The following is an 18,125-nucleotide window of genomic DNA, read 5'->3' on the forward strand; positions in this document are numbered from 1 at the left end:
GGTTCAGCGGTGGCCAGCTTTATTTCTGTAGGATTTATCAGCTTGAATGCTGTCAGACCTGCAACAGCACGGAAGGATGCAAGTCAGACACATTGAGATTGCTTTCATATCATATTCATACCCATGCGGAATGCTTCTGCCATTCACAAAGCCAGGATTTCTCAAATTTGGGGGCTTTTTGTGACCCTTACAAGGGAGACATTTTTTCATGAACTTTTTCATATTCCTAACATCAATTAAATGTAACTACAATTGCAACCTGACTTTAATTAGTGTCAATGCTTTAAAACACAGTGTGCCAAATAATCTTTCCTTATTGAAATGAATGTAAATGCTATTAATCTGTTCCATCCTCCCAAAAAATACATTTTTTTTCTTGACCAAAATAACACTTTAGAATTTTATACTTTATAAACACATGCGGTAAGTTTTTGTCTATTACTTAAACACGGACATATGGATGCTAATTGTTAGCCTGGTGTATCCCATTGTAGGTTAGTAGCTAGCAGAGGTGGTGTATTTAAATACACAGGTAGTTCTCTTTGATTTATGTTTAGTTGGACAGCATAGTTCGATGGAGGGTTATGAAATGTTATGTTATTAAATGCATGTTTGTTGAAAGCTTGAGCTTGGGGCAAAAACCGGGTGTTTTGTGCCATCTGAAGCTTAAACATTGGGATAAACACAATTTGTCTGTTTTTACATGAGAAGTGGCCGACTGCGTCACTTGTGGACCGTGACGTAGTCGCCCCTGCCACCCACCGACTCAGTCTCATACACGCCTCCTTAGACGCCTACTTAGCGAGTTGCTGCTGTCCATCACACCAGACCACGCCTAAGCCACTCCCCGTTCGCAACCCAACGGTCCTCCAGGCAACACCCGCTTTGAGCATCGATTTCAAATCTTAGTGAGGGGTGGAGCAAGAGTCTGTTTTCCTGTCGAGTTTGCCTTTACGTGACAATATATGGTTGTAACATGATGTTGAAGTCTAAAAGTTTAACAAGGGAACAAAGTCATTTTATTCTGGAAGAGTTTTCTTTATACATACAGGGATCGCACATTTATGTGATATTATATAAGGCTGGTCCTAATCTGTACAGTAGGTGTGCACTTTTTAAAAGTACAAACTAGTGGGGCCATTGGAGATCCGGGACAGAAATGATAAGGCAGGTTGGTTTATTTCTTTATATCTGTGTTTGGTTTTGGTTCATTTTAGTGGTCATGTGTCCCTGTTGTCACATCATACTTGTCACTTGTCTTTCGATCAGCTCCCTCAGCCACTTGTCTCCTGTCCAGGTGTTTGTCATTGTTTTGTTAGTTTGCTTCTACAGTATTGTAGTGGACTTGGAGCGTGAGTTCCCTCCATCCCTGCATTCTTTGTTGGATCATTTGTTTGTTTTCGCTCATCATCTTGGTTAGCAATCTTGTCTATTTAAGTTTAGGCTGCTTGCTTCTTTGTATCTGCTTTGTTTTGGAATTTAATTTGTTTGTTTTTTTATATTTTCAAAGAGCCTATTTTTCTTTTTTACGTTTTTCTGAGCACACCTGCCTTACCTGACTGTTTCCTGCATTTGGCCCCACTCCTCCCGGGACACCACTGCCTCAAACCCTCCACAAAATGGTAAAAGTTGCAAAAAATTGGATCTCTTACACGCTCCAAGTAGGGATGATTTATTGTGATGCTATGTGCTGCAAACATAAAAAAAAAACTGCTAAAAATGTAAGCAAGTGGCGTATGTGGAGCACACGGCTGCTGTTTATAGCAGCATTAGTCAGAGAGAAGGAGCTCACTTCCCCTCGGTGACAAACACTCCATTAAGCGGCACAGCGTGGAAGGTAGCTACCACGCGCTCTTTCGCGTCGTTGGACTCCATTTGCACCAAGTTTTAATGATCTTACATCTTATTATATGCCAGGAGGGCACAGATACTCTGCTTGAATGATGTTGCATCAAGTCACAAAGGAATGGATAAAATAGGGGGAAAATAAACTCAATTATCAAAATAGCTTCATCTTCAGGAGATAACACCAAGTCATTTGATGAAAATCTGATGTTATAGATACTTTGACTCCTTATTGCTGCGAGAAAAAAAATGTAATCCTCTGAAACTTTTGTTCTGGTGTGAGAGATTACATTTTGTTGAAGCCACATGCACAAGGTCATTTTCAAGGTTAGATAAAAGAAAAGATTACTAAAATATTCACCAATCTTCTAAATGATTGCAGATTTGGATTTGACCCAGTAGTTCCTGACATATAAGGGTTCAAAGGAAGGTGGCCACATCCTTTTTTGCCAAAATAATAATAATATAATAGTAAAATTTAGTGGACTGTAGCTCCCAAAACCCTGCTCCAATTGACTTAAAATATACACACTAGTCCAGTTTTACTATTCTTTTCATCTGGATGCTGCAGTATGATAGTCCGCAGTCTCTGCTGAGCTGTAGTGCTCCAGTGTTTTGCTGCCTACAGTCTCTTGAATCCAAATTTCTTCCTTCAAATGATCAAACTAAACACAAACTATCATTATCAGTATATTAATTTGTGTGTTCGGACAGAACTTTCTGAGCAAATTGACATCTCTAAAAAGCAGTGAGGCATTGATGCAACGCCGAGAAATCCTAAGAAACACACTCTCTTCCTGAATTTCAAATGTCTTTCCTGAACCTGCTGTCTGTCTCGTCTTTCCTGGGAGTTTGAAGCGGCAGAGTGGAAAAACAAAGATTCTCCTGAAGCTTGTCATTTCCACTCTCCCTCATAAGAGCCTGCTCAATATTAATAGTCTCCACTTGCGCTCCTTCTTCTTATATCTTTGCCTGCCACTTGTCTGGCACCTGATCAGCATCCAATTACTAGATATTGTCAAAACATTTGCTGTGTGTGTGTGTGTGTGTGTGTGTGTGTGTGTGTATGTGCGTGCTTGCTATTTTTGGGTGGAAGAGTTGTTTTCCTTCTCTATTTTCCTTCTTTCTCCACATGCACGTGGAAGAACGCGTGTGTGGGACGGACTGCAAGCAATAACTATAATGTCACTTTGACCAATTGCTTCTGAGAGCCTACAAATGAGCGTTAAAAAATGGTTGTAAAATCCCAAATGGGCAGTGCCATATTCATGCAAATCCTCCTGTTTTATTTCAGCTCTACTGCAGTCCTGCTTTATACTTTCGTCCCTAATGCTGTCATAGATTTTCCCAATATGTCTGTGTGTGCGTGTGTGGAATCAAGTTTCCTGGTGTCCTGTGTCCGCTAATAGTTTGCAGAGGCTGAAGGGGAAACGACCATGTGGTCACTCCGACACTGGCCTCCCTTCTCGGGTTTCTGCTTTTTCATCCCGGCGACGCCATTAGTGCAACTTTCTCGGAACCGAGGAAGCTATGAAATGGAGTTTGGTGTAGTCGGAGGTCCCCGGGGTGAAACCCGGCCTGGCCCCTCTCGACATCCTGTTCCCCTGAGCGGGCCTCGTCTCGTGTCTCCTGTCAGCCGTCAGGACGGCAAGAGAATGCAATGGAAGCCTTCAGGTCCAACATAAAGGCTCTCCACAGGAAATTACTGCCACTATGTTTCTCAGGAGCGTCTGCCTTTTTCTGCGCAAGTGAGGTCACATGAACAGGCAGTTATCGCGTGCCTCGTGCCACTGAGAATTTAATCAAAACACTGTTGTGTGGAGAGTTTCCAGAAAAAGTCGCTAGATTTGTTGCTTTTGACAAACAAAGTCATCAGGAGACTTTGGAAAGTCGCCAAATTTAGCAAGAAAGTCGCTGAGTTGGCATCACTGCTTTCACCTTCTCTCTGTGATGTGTATGCACTCATGGCAGACAATGAGGCGCTCTAAAAGCCGCCACACCATCCAGAAGTGCCGGTCCACATGCTGATGCTGGCCGTCAAAGTCAAACTTTTAAAAAAGAAAAGTCCCCATGTAAAGTTCAGATGGGAACTTTCACCGGTTCTTTTATCTTGAATGCTCGCTATACTAATAATAACCAGTAGACTGCAAGTACACAGCTGTGGAGCCTTATCTGCTGAATGCGGAAGAAGGCGTGATCTATTCAAAACTGTCTTGTACTGTCTTCGCAGCTAACCCACACGGGGGACGGTTCAGCCTAGTCCATGTGAAAATGTGTGACCTCTAATGGTCTTAACTGGTTTTGACTGGATAAGTGTGCCAGAGTGAAGCTAGATAGAAAGCCGCCAAGCCTGGACAGGTCACAGCAACACAATGGCCTAGCTCAAGTCACCAGTATCTAGTCATTAAGAGGCCTAATTTAGCATCCCTTCTCATTCTCCATGCGCCCTTTCTCTGCGGGGCATGTGTGCTCACAGCTGACGACGAGGCACTCTAAAGCGGCCACACCAGTTGAAGGCATAGCGAGCTAGTAAACTGCTGTTCACAATTTCACTGGATAAACTCTGATCTATAGTGGAAGTGACTTATACTGTTTTAGATATCCGTTTTTGTTTTGAACATTCTTAATTGTTATGCAAGCGTAAAAATATGTTTGGGGCCTTTTGCTAATTTTGACCACAAGGGAGAGAAAAATGTCAAATGTGGCCCTATTGTGGTGTAGCTCGTTTAAGGTGGACAAACAAGCACACACTCATGCATGGTCCAGATGGCATTAATTCCCAGCATGCCCAACATTCCCCACCACGGTGCACAACTGAATCGACTCGATTGTCTCCAAGGCCAAAAATGCCCAAATTGTTGAGTTGAAGCCCTATTCAGCGTCTCACCCCAAAACTCATCTGACATATGAATGCATTATTCATAGCCATGCGGGGAAGGTTGACTGGAGGGCAGCTGAACTTGCAGGTCCACTTAAACCAAGACCCCACCGCCTTCCTCTACCCCAGCCATCCCATGACTCACACGATTGAGTTGAATCTCCGCAGATATTATTCATATAGCGGACTGTACGGCTCCACAAACACGGGGGCCACTTGACATTTCAATTATTGCTGGCCCACGTGAGCACAGAACGCACAGCCGAGACATTTTGACGGCCGGAAAGCAAAAGGGACGCTAATTTTTAATGCATGTGTACTAAAGTAACACGAAAGAAATGAAACGTTTTGGTTTAGAAAATTTAAAATAATTGTAATTAACATTAAATGAGATTAAAAAAATATTCTGATTTATACATTTGTATGCAGTAAATAAAATAAAAGGATAATTACAAATGAATGATTAAAAGAAATATATGCAATCATGAGTAAAATTATGACTATTTACATTTATAAACATCCATTTTCTTGACCACTTATTCCTCACAAGGGTCGCGGGGGGTGGTGGAGCCTATCTCAGCTGGCTTTGGGCAGTAGGCGGGGTACATCCTGGACTGGTTGCCAGCCAATCGCAGGGCACACAGAGACCAACAACCATCCACACGTTAGGGGTGGTTGATATGGCCTAAAAATTATATCACAATATTTCAAAGAAATTTGCGATGACGATATTGGTAATAATTACTGAACAATAGATTTGTGATTGACACTTTGAAATAATAGAACTTTTATTGCAGCAACAATATTTAAGCCACCTTTTTTTTCCTAGAATTGAAATGTAAACAAAGTGCAAATATAGCAACTGTAATGGAATAAAATGGAAATAAATACAGGCCAGATAGTGTTTACCCTTTGATTTATAACATAACTGCTTAAAGGACATTTCCTTAGCAAATACAATGAATGCACATACCTTCAGAAGTCAGTGGCAAATTGCATGAGTCAAAAAAGTCCACTATTTTCTCCTGTGTAGTTGAGCCTCGTGTTGTTAGAGGGGGAATCGCCAGTTTTGTGGCGTTATGCTTTGTACATCGCAGGCAAATTGTATTGGTAAAAAAAAAAAAGTTTTCCCTCTGTGATTGTTTAGGCGGTGGTTATTTTAGCTGTAACCTCCTCGAGTGTTATTTTGCCGTGAATGGCTCTGATTTTTTAATTAGAGGAGCGAGAAAATGCCGTGTTTCCTTGCAGACATTACTAGCGGGTATGAATAAGACAAATGTGCACTTTTAGGGCGCTGCGCGATAGAAACGTGCAAGCCTTCTCGTCGAGAAAATATTAGCTTAGCGGTCGATTAGCATCACAAACTCACGTGAATTAGATGGCGAATTATCAGTCACGGTAAAAAAAACACACCACGGATTGTTGATCTTGGCCAAACGGTACACAACCGCTTCAGTATTAACCAACCACCGTCTGTTTTTTTGTTTTTGTTTTGTTTTTTTCCCCATGAGGAGTGCGTCGAATCCAGAGTGCTCCAGTAATTAATGAACAAAACAGCCTCCACATGACGAAGCTTACTCCCACTTTGTCGAAGCCTCATACGCTCCTACATTGTTTCATTTTGCAGCACCGTCCAAGTTGACACGAAGACGTATAATGTTACGCATTACGTCATCACGTCAATTTTGCGGTATGTCAAATTTTTATCACCTAAAAAAAATACACCGGTAACATCGCAGACGATATTTTTTGGAACATCCCTACCACACACAAGCACACCTTGGGACAATTCAGAGCACCCAATTAACCTGCCATGCATGTCTTGGGAATGTGGGAGGAGACCGGAGTACTCAGAGAAGACCCACGAGTGGTAACATGCAAACTCCACCCAGGAAGGCCGGAGCCTGGACTCGAACCGGAGTCCTCAGAACTGGGAGGCGGACATGCCAACCAGTCAACCACCGTGCTGCCCTTTAAAAGAATCATAAATGCAAATTTAAAAAAATGAAAATTGAATTGAACACTTCTGCACAATGGAATTCTATTTTGTATTATTAAATAGAATAAAATTCCTAAATCACAAAAAAAATCTAAATAAAATTAGTTAAAATAAAGAATTATGTGGATGAAAAGGTAATCAAAAACTTAACACAATATTTGGATACAAATTACATGAATAAAATGTAAAATAAATACAATATGAATAATTAAAATGTAAATTTTACACAATTACATCAATAATACAATACACAATCAAAAATATAAATAAAAGGTTATACAAAATAAATTCAACTATAAATGACTATAAATGTAATCTAAAAATGTATGTAAATAAACTTATATGTATAAAATTAAAAAACGACCTGGAAAAAAAATGTTCACAATTATATAAATTAAATACATAACTACAAATGTATAAATAAAATAAGTTACATGAATTTAAAAAAATGGCCTTTAAAAAATGGACTAATGTAAGAAATGTATATAAAATGTAATTACCGGTACATATATAAAATAAACACAAATAACATGAATAAAAGATCAAAGTTAAAAGAAAAATGTGTGCAATTATCATAATAAAAATCAAATGAAATACAATCATCATGAATTACATGTAATATATATTTATTTGATATTCTGAAACTATATTTAAAAAATGTTTTGTCAGTCGCCTTATGTCGTTCAGGCCCCCTGTAGCCGTACCTGGATGAAGTCTATCCATGATGATACTCCGCCGCCATCAATTTGTTCTGACATTTATTCACTTTTTTCCCCTATATTAAATAAATTAGTATTTCTTATAAAAATGTATGAGCTTGTATTGAGTGTAACTGATTTTCTGTATACATTGTCCTGTACAATACACATGATTTTTCCTCTAATGATGCAGTTTTTCTTTCCACCGACACCCAAATCGTGTTGTATCGATGCTTTTGCTGCCATGAGCACAAAATAAATAGAAATAATGATTGAGTTTCAAATGGAGGTTGGGGTGAATGAGAAGGAAACTATCCCTCAGAGTGTCATTTGTTAACAGAGCACATTAATTACAGTGTGGAACCACCCGGGATGTCGTGGTCATTACACACTACAACGCTCTGTTGTTGTGGGATTTGGTGTGTGAAAAAAAAAACAAAAACACAAACCATTTTTCAACTGTCATGGAAGAAGGAGGCAGAAACAAGAGTGAGACCTTCGTTTTGTCTGTGTTTTATACCGCCTCAAAGTGACCAAGGCTTGCATACCAGGAGCATCTTATTGTCCACTCAATTGAAGCAAAAAATAATTTGGCAAAAATAATTTAATTTCTTACATTTTGTTTCATCACTGAGCGTTTTTTGTTTTTTTTCAGTGTGCTAGTGGAACAGATTGATGGTATTTCCATTCAATTCAGGCATGGCCAGGGAACAAATGAAAAAATGAAATTCATACTTCAAGCTACCACTGTGCTTAATGTTACAATGGCACACAGTAGTGTTGATAAGCTGTAGGCCAGGGTGTCAAAGACACTGCTACCTTCATCAATCAGTGTATCAATTAATCAATTAAGGGCCAGACTGGGCCCTTCAGTCTTTAATAGTTCATTGGGCTTTGGGGTTGACGTCGATGTAGCTGTATTGAGCAGGCGGCCAAGGCATGACTTCTATTTCCTGTTTTTACACATAGACACACACAAAAAGAAAGAAAAAAACGGGGGTTGTTTCCCTCACCTACTCAGTCATGGTTATAGTTGAGGATTTTGAGCTGATTGCGTTGCCTTAACCCAAGAATGTGTTATTTGACCCAGCAGATTAGGTTGAAGATTCACCATTTTGGACACAGGTGTTGTATACTGAATTGGAAGTAAACTTAATGTTCATTGGATTATACAATATACACCACTGACTTTGGACACAACATTGTGCAGTTGGGTCCCTGCATGTGTCCCAAGACTATAGATTAAAAGGGTTTAATTGTGTCAGGAAGGGCGACCGGGTCCGTGTACCTTTCGGCCATTCGTTTTTCCTTCTGAAGCAAGGACACGGAAAACGGGAAACAAACCGATTTCCGTTTTTTGTTTTGATGTATCTGAACAAATAACGGGAAACGAGTCGTCTCCCATTTTTGTTGAAATAAAAATGGAAAACGAAAAACGGGAAACAAGCCGTTATCCGATGTTCTATTATGTGTTTATTTAGCACAAATCGGGAATTGAAACGTGGCCGTCAACCGTTTTTTCGGAAGCTGGTTTCTCCTTGACCCGGAAGCCGTTCATCTTTTGCGGCACGTCCCTGCTGCTGCTGCAGTGGAAGCTTGCTGCCCCCTAGTGTCTATTTTGAGGCCTCTGACAGACAATGATCAAAGAGCTGTGACATATTGCAATGTTGTTGTGCATGTGTCATGTGACTTCTGTATGGCGTGAGAGCGCAGACCCTGCAGTTCCGGGAGTGGCTCGTGGCATTGATTCCGTAAGCGGCTAAAATAAAAAGCAGATTGTTGAACGCAGTGCAGCACGACCTGTCGTTATTCCATGAGAAATAACACGAGTCACCTTCGGACATTTCTCTCCGAATGTCCTCTTATAGGGACGAATTGGCTACACAAATGTGCAGCGATTTCACTAGACGTCATGTCGTTATTATTCATTTCCACTATCAAGTTGTGATAGCCATCTAAAGCCATGTTTGGAAGTCCCGAAGTATAGGCGCTAACGTGTGCTAAATAAACACATAGTAGAACATCGGATAACGGCTCGTTTTCCGTTTTTCATTTTCATTTTTATTTCAACAAAAATGGGAGATGACTCATTTCCCGTTATTTGTTCATATACATCAAAACAAAAAACGGAAATCGGTTTGTTTCCCGTTTTCCGTGTCCTTGCTTCAGAAGGAAAAACGAATGGCCGAAAGGTACACGGACCCATCAGGTTTAAAAATTGTGACAAACATATGCGAGTGACTTTTAGCGACATGAACGGCTGTCGTTTGTTAGAATTTTATTTTTAATTTTTTAAGAGAACTAAAAAGTGGAAAACCCTACCAGAAGTGTTTTTCTGCGACTGGATGTCGTGGTGTGTGCGCCGACACGAGAGAGGAGGGGTCAAAAAAAAAAATACAACCACAATGGATGAGCACATAAAAGGTTGAGCTGACAAATCGTGGAGGAGAACAGGCAAGCAACCAACCACCACGAAAGCCAGCAGACAGACAGAGAGAGAGGAAGAGCGAGAGGGAGGGAGGGAGGGAGAGAGAGAGAAGAGGAAGCCAATACAGTCGGAGAACTCCAGCAGTGAGGATGAGGACGAGGGAGTGATGGAACCACACTGAAGGGGAACCTCCTTTTTTTTCGGGGTGGATGTGAAGAAAGGAAGAGCGCGGATGGTCAGGACGAACGCGAGTGTGGATGAAAGAGCGTTCATCTCGTCGTCTTTCCATGGAGGAATCTCGGGAGGCTTCCCCGCGCCGTCGGGGCGCATCCGGCGGCTCCGCGTCGTAGCTCGCTGGGAATTTCTTGGAATTTCTTTGCAAGAGCAATAAACGCCGCACGCCCCGCGGCCCTCCTCGATTCACACTGGCGAGTTTCTGCAATAAGTGTCTTGGGAAGAAAGCAATAGATTCTCCTTAAGCGAACAACCCCGCTGGTGCGCCATGAAACAAGAGGAGGCGTCAAAGTTGAGGAAAAGAGGTAATTCCTCACCTGAATGCTGGACCAACCGACAGATGATGGATTAAATTACAACTGACCACGATGAGATTAATCAGAGTAGCGCAGATTTTTGGATGATTTGGACTCCAGACGCCACATGAGCACTGTGATTTGTTATCCTTCCCCATGTTCTGTACTGTCTGGACTTTGCGCTCAAGTGCAGCGACATGAGAGATAGAAAAGAGCCATATTAGCCACCCGTGAAGTTCCTAAATCAATTCTTAGATCTTATTTTACTTATACTTATTATTATATTGTTTTCACGATGATGGAAGCGCCCACGCCGTGCTCCAAGAAGAGCCTGTCCCTCTCGCTGCCGGTGCCCCGCGAGGGACAGGCGACCCTGAAGCCCCCGCAGCACCTCTGGAGGCAGCCTCGCACCCCCATCAAGATCAAACACCGCGGCTACTCCGACACCGACCGCCACCACCACCAGCGGCACATGGAGCGCTCGGACGCCGTGGACACGAGCGACCGGCCCGGCCTCAAGAAGTCCCGCATGTCCTGGCCCTCGTCCTTTCACGGCACCACACACACGTCCATCGGCAACTGCGTGGCCACCAGACGGTAAGAGGACGACGGAGTGCACGGGTGTGCCTAGCAAAGCATCCCAGTGAGTTAGCAAACCAGCCGTATGCGTAAAACTGCCGAACGACAGGAAGGGGATTGATGGGGGGGTAATTTTTTTCTTTTCCTCTTCCTAGCGCTTCTTCTTTTTTAATGTAAATAACGCAGGGAGTCTGTAGGGTTAAACGACCTGGGGCGTTTTTGTGCGCGGAGGTGCAGGGACGCGTGGGTTTATTGTTTATTTTTTTTCCTCCCGTTTTTGGAATGTTGGTGCGTAATAGTGCCTTTGGATTGTCAGGTGAGATCCGCCCACTCGAAAGAAAGCTGTGCAAAAAAATATATGGTTGAAGGCACGACAGGAAAGATTTCATTGTTAACTATGCTTAAAGTTGCATTTTCATGCCCGTGGAACCCATCATGTGCTTTTCATTGACGAATCTCACTTTGTGGTTTTTGGGAAACTTCTTATTCCACAAGATGCCACCAAAGCCTTGTCTAAATAGGTATGTAGTAGAATAATAGGTGTCAAGAAAGTATGTTGAAGTGATTTTGAAGAAAGCTGTAGGCCTATACTGAAAACAATTATTTTCACAAATTTGCTTCTTGCTCTTTCTAAAACACATTCAGATACCACAAGATGACACACACGCATCTCAGTCTATCGTCTTCAGACATTTTGACAACCTTTTTTTCAGCCATACAGGGGATATTGTACATTTAAACTAATGTCACGGCACTCTTCCTATCAAACCTATATTTTAAAAAAAAAAGTGGATAAACAGGTTAATTGTGTGCCTCCTGCCATCTAGTGGAAGGGCATTTAATCGTTCTGGCTATATAGGAGAATCCTGTGTGACATCGTTGTTTGTTTCACGCGTTGCATCATGGGAGCTGGGTGGCAAGAAACAGCGTGTTTTACATGTGGTTTGATGGTTTTGCAAATTTGGAGGAGGATTAAGAGAGGCAGATGGTTCATTCTTGTTGTCTGTTGTCTCCTGATATAAAGTTTGATCGCATTCCCACCGAAAGGGCCGCGAAAAAAGAAAGAAATGGCTGCGGGCGAGTGACACTCAAAGTCTGGATTCCGGCTGGTGCTGACAGGGTTTGGGAGGCTCACTTTATTACATTTGTGACCATCCATCCATCCATCCATCCATTTTCTTGACCACTTATTCCTCACAAGGGTCGCGGGGGGTGCTGGCGCCTATCTCAGCTGGCTCTGGGCAGTAGGTGGGGGACACCCTGGACTGGTTGCCAACCAATCACAGGGCACACAGAGACGAACAACCATCCACACTCACACGCACACCAAGGGACAATTCGGAGCGCCCAATTAACCTGCCATGCATGTCTTTGGAATGTGGGAGGAGACCGGAGTACCCAGAGAAGACCATTTGTGACTATACATATGTTATTTTGAGAGGATTTAAAAATAATAATAAATTGAGTTTGTGCAGTATAAAATCCACGGCGTCATATTGTTTTCGCAATCTCATTCAGGTATTCCAAAGCACAATCGACAGCCACCCTTGTTCCTCGCTTTGAAATGGGCTATCCTGGTTTGCTAAACCTGAAGGCTAAAGAAAAAGCCATCCAGCGTTACAAACGGAGAATCAAAAAGCAACGAGTATCAGATTTGTGTTATGGATTTTTATAATGAGACAATATATATATATATATATATATTTGTGCCTAATTTATACTTGTGCATCTTATCCAAATAAATATTACATTCTGCATCTGTGTTTTGACTCGTAGTATGGCACCGCGCCACTTGGTGACGCCGCTTTGTTTTTGTGATGCTGATGCAACATTTTTTCGTTTTGCCTTCGCCCTTCAGTGTATTTTCTGCCACTGAACTGAGCGGTTGTGTACATAATTGTACGCTTATTCGTAACGGGACCAATGTTTATCATCATCCCACATCTCATATGGGCTTTGAATAATTTCAATTTTGTCACCAATACATATATTATGCTTCTCTGTAAGCATCTTTCATCCTTCTGCCGTTAATGTGCTTAAATAGGGTCAGTTTATTTTTGTAGGTCGCCTCTATGCAGCGTACTAATATTTTTTTGCCACCCAACCAACCGCGCATGCGCCAAAATATGCCAACAAAGGATCCTCCTATACAGTGCTGGCATGGATAGGTGAATTTAAGATACATTATTTGGAGTAAAAAAATAAAAATAAAATAAAAAATCAGACCAACTTAAGTGAAATTGGCTGATAAGGCACACTCGTATGAATAACTTTAGTAATCCCCACATAGTAACAAATTCACAATCACATTTTTCTCTGTAGAATTGAAGTTATTTGCAGTTTTTATGCACTTCATGAAAAATCATGTTGCTACATGCTGTCAAATCTCAGTCTAAATCGGATACTTTGCCAAGCAGAGATACTTTCTGGACATCAACTGTGGACTAGTGGTTATCATATCTAGCTCACAATTCTCTAGTTCTTTGTTCAAATCTTGGTTTTGGTTTGGAGTTTGCATGCTCTCTTTGTGTTTGCGTGTGTTTTCTATCCTTTGGCCACATTGCACTGACCAGCAATGGCGAAGCCAGAGGGGGGGCCGGGGTGGCACGTGCCCCTGCTGAAATGTGATTGGACCCAGCAGACGCCAAATGATTGACATATCATGGCACCGGCGCAGTGACGTCGCACGCCTGGCCGATGCAGCCTGCCAGCATTTTTTTCAAGCAGACGCCTACTAATTGTTATGCCCCTCCTGAACAGTGGCTGGCGCTACTTACGACAAAGCATTATAATCCACCTCACTCGGAGTCTGGAGAAGGAGAATCATCTGTTTTAAGGAGCAGTCTCCTGAGTACAGAGAATGCATGTTGGCGTTTGGCTATATCATGTTTGTTTGCCTGTGAGACGTGAGTGACTGTTTAAAATAACTTTTATGTTCAGATTATGGGTGTCAAAATTGTCACATTATTATCTCGTTAACTTAAAGTGCCTTTAACGGCACTATTTTTTTTTTTTAACGCTCGATTAACGACCGCTCCTTATTTGGAAAGCCTCTACTCAGGGAATTCCAGTCACCACGCAGTAGAAACGTCCACGTCAAAACTACCCAATAGAAATGCTCTGGAGCTAAAATACAGTGTTTAAGGGGCAGAATATAGGCGGAGGAGCCATTTGGACTGTGTCTCACCACTACCACCCGTGCCTTGCTTTGAAAGAACCCACTCGGTTAGCCGTTGCGTTCGCACCGAGCACCAAGAGGCGTCCATGGGCACTCTGAAACCTAGTGATGTGCTTCTCGGGTCGAATCCCTGAAGCGTGTGCCGAGTAATGCAGATGAGTGGTTCATGAACGGCGTGTCAATGCGTGTGTTGATGACGTACGTAGTGACGTTTGAAGCCCCACGAAGCAGGTGTACCACGTGACTGATTCAGGAAATGATTCGCTAGGTTTGAGTGTAGTTCGAAATAAAAGCGGCAAAGAAACGCTATGGATTCCCCTTCACTTTTTGGGTTTTCGGGTCCCTTATTGCGCTACTTTTTTTGCTTTTGGCATTCGATTTGACGAGCTTCTTTTTGCTATGGAACCAGCAAGAAAGAGATTTTCCCTTGTTTAGGAGCACTTTGAGCAGATCTCACCTCAGAAGGTAATGCACTGCAATTGCGGTACTATTTTAACAGATTCCAATAATAAAATAAAATACAATGTGACAACACATAAAATTCACATTTTTCTGTTCACAGTTGAAAATCCCCTTCAGTACTGGGAATCACAGAAATATACGCGTCCAATTCTATACAAACTTGCTATCTCATATCGATGCACCCCTGCTTCATCAGTACCATGTGAAAGAGTTTTTTTTCCAAAGCAGGTGAAATTCTCGGCAAAAAAAAGAAACCGCCTGAGTCCAAAAACTTCGGAAAAAATAGTTTTTTAAATAAAAATGAATAAGCACTTTATTTTACCTCCTTATTTCACATTTTCACTTGTTGCATAAGCACAAACATAGACAAAGTAACACAGAACAATTCATGTTAAAACACTCTTCAAATATATATTCTTTTGTATTTAGAGCATGATTTACACCCCACCATTTTATTGCATGCACCAAGCATGTTATACATTTTTCTGTCCACATGATGGCGTAGTCGAGGAAATGAATCATCTTGAAGCCCCTACGTGTGTGTGAAGCGTTTCACTGCAGGGCTTCACTGCTTTACGGGGCTTCATTTTGCCATCACTACTGAAACCCCTGTGAGAGTAAAGAGCCGAATGGACGCCGTCTTGACAGTTGGAGTGAGCACAAGCCTATTTATCTTTAAATGTGAGGCATATTTTATTCAGCATCTCCACAAAATATCTCATCAAGGTGAAAGTGAAACTACCGATGTGTTCGCTGTAACAGTAGAGCGGCCTCAGCTGCGTCTCGCATCCGAGAACTTAACAAAATAAAAGCGTCGACGTCATAAAAAGGAGTCACTATAACACAATTTAGCAGTAATAAATTAAATGATACTGCCTAATGTGTGGGGATTGGCGTCAAGTTGTATTTTACAATTTTAAAATGTGCAGAAACTCGCAAGTTACTTATTGTTTAAAATTACAGAGCTATTAATATGAAAAGAACACATCGGTCGTTTCTGGTTCCTATGCAGTAAAAATTCGTCATTTTACAATTCACATCCTATTTCACTTCACAAAATAAAAGCCTAGAGCGAATGCATATATTTGTGGGGACTGTGTTGTATTTTACAGTTTTAAAAATGTGCATAATTTCACAAGTTACTTCATGTTAAAAATTAGGCAGCTCCTAATATGAAAAGAGAAATGCATTGAGCTTTCACTATTGTCTTACAAATGCAATTATACCATGTTGTAGTGAGAGAAAAATGACCAAAACAAATCAGTCACGCTTTGGTTTGGTTTTACAGTATAGCACATATTTTATTTTTATTTTTTTTAACTTTTTTTCTTGAATTGTTATGAAATTACTCTATCAATGATTTTTTTTTTAAATTGAATTATTATGAAATTGCTCTATCAATGACTAAAAAAAAATAAAACCATATTGAAATGGGGGGGGGGGTACATTTTATTGTAAATGTAGGTATAAATTGAGATATAAAATGTGCAATTAATGTGTGATTAATAGTCAGTTAATTATTGAAGTAATGCGATTAATTATGATTACAAATTTTAATCCACTGACACCTCTAGTTCAGATAGATTGTTTTGGACGGACATCAATAAGCAACGTAGTTTTGTGCAAGCTAAAAATAAGTATGTTGTTGTTGTTATGCAATACAATAGCACCCTCCAATGGTTGAAAGTTCAAACCGACACTAACTGACGTTTGCATTTACAGGTAGAAGTGGAGGATTTATTAACATAATTATTAATTAATCACATTAATACATTATGTGGTTGTAAATGAAGTAGTAGTTGGAGTAATAAATTTATTTTTCATAGGGTGTGTGGAAAATGAAACGACAAGGAGAGTTTGGCACTTCGACAGGATCTTTAGTCATACTGTAATACAAATTTGCATTATGTTCATATTATAATGTTATGTTGATAAAAGTACTGTAATTGCATGAATACAGTATCTGCGTGTGCGTGCAAGTTCATTCAAGTTAAACAGTGCTGAATTATTTTTTTTGTACATTTTATACATTCTTAATAAACGGCACATTATGTGCAAAAATCTCCCCTGTGCTTAATATGTACTTAAATATATTTGAACATCGATAGAGACTCCGATTGAAATTAATTTTCATGAAAACAAATTTGGCATCATCTTTGGATGAAGTATCCTTGGCCCCCCCCCTGGCCCCCCTATTTATAAAAGTCTGGCTCCGCCACTGCTGACCAGGTGTGACATGTACAGCATGCCTACATTTAAAGTAAGCTCCATTTCGTGTTCTACACTTGTCCTCACACTTCTCCCCATTGCTAGTGCTCTGTTGTTGTGATATGAGTTTGACCACTTTTTTTGTGCTCAAACTGCTTTTCTGAACTATTCATGATTCCTACCTTGTCTAAGGCTTTTACTTGAAAGTGGGACAAAATGTTGGGAAACCCTACTAAAACAGCTAAAGTTTATTTGTGCATTAATAGAAGCAGTTTAAGTGGTGGCAGGCATGTGCTGACTCCAGGTTATCTTGAGCGTGAATCTGATGGATTTAGTATGAATGAGAGGGTGTGCAAACTTATGCAACCATGTATCTCATTTGTTTGTTTTTGCAATTAACTTTTGATTTATCTTGCTCTTGTTCTAAAATCACAAAAAGTAGGCATTTGGACAGGGCAGGGTGTGTAGACTTTTAATCGTGACCGTATGGTAGGACAGTTTGTAGTCGTGTGACGTGCCACGACTGCATCTTCATCAAATTCAACTCTGAGTGGCGTTTGCTCGCACTTTTCAGAGTTGTGGGATTGAAATTTCCCAGGGGCCTGCAAGGCACGCGGCGCTTGAACGGTTTTTGACCGTGTTGCGAGCCGACCGGAACGTCCCCTCGGGTATTGTAAACGCATGTGACAAAGTTCGGCGGCAGAGCTGTCACGCCGTGCCGCCGTTCCTTCGTCAAAGTGTCACACGGCGACTGCTCTCGCTTCGGAGGCGACGGCAAATAACGTCGCAGCAAGCCATACGAGCCCCTCGGAAAACTGTGGCAGCTCGCAAAACACAGAGATGGAATTACGCATCGCATGTTAATCAAGTCGATTAGATTAACTGCATTTCATCAAGCGTGAGTCGTGGAACAATGCGGTTTTTGATACGATTACTTGGCGCTCACACGACGGCAGCTCCATTTATCCTCTTGGTAGCTGCAGCTGCTTCTTTTTGGCCGGCTGGATGAAAACTTGTTGTGCACGATTGATTGTAAAAGCTTACCTCATTGCATGTGATGCTCCTCTTAAAGCTTCTGCTTTTGTTCCCTAGACTTCGGCACGAATCCATTCCTCAAGAAAAACCAACCATATTTTGTGATCGTAAATGAAAGCAAAAAATGGACAGAGGCTTGCATCTGGAAAAACTCATGAATGTACTCCCTTGTATGTCAAGGCACTGCCTATGTGCAAGTGAAAACCTTTGCAGACTGTAAAGCAGACACACGCATTGTAAGCTCCTTTAGCAATTGACTAAACCAGCAACTAAGGACATTGCAAC

At 41.3% G+C, this 18,125-nt stretch overlaps 1 protein-coding gene across 1 annotated transcript in view; it reads left to right on the forward strand.

Moving 5' to 3' along the window:
* Window positions 1-9,989: 9,989 nt before the first annotated feature.
* The window catches only part of pde4a (phosphodiesterase 4A, cAMP-specific), an 82,812-nt gene continuing 74,676 nt past the window's right edge, over window positions 9,990-18,125 (forward strand). Inside the window, exon 1 of the mRNA XM_077496439.1 lies at window positions 9,990-10,975. Within this exon, the coding sequence (XP_077352565.1) occupies window positions 10,674-10,975 (302 nt within the window). The 5' untranslated portion in view covers window positions 9,990-10,673. The remainder of the gene's footprint in view (window positions 10,976-18,125) is intronic.

This window comes from Festucalex cinctus, chromosome 1, assembly GCF_051991245.1.
Source record: "Festucalex cinctus isolate MCC-2025b chromosome 1, RoL_Fcin_1.0, whole genome shotgun sequence".
Classification (NCBI taxonomy): domain Eukaryota; kingdom Metazoa; phylum Chordata; class Actinopteri; order Syngnathiformes; family Syngnathidae; genus Festucalex; species Festucalex cinctus.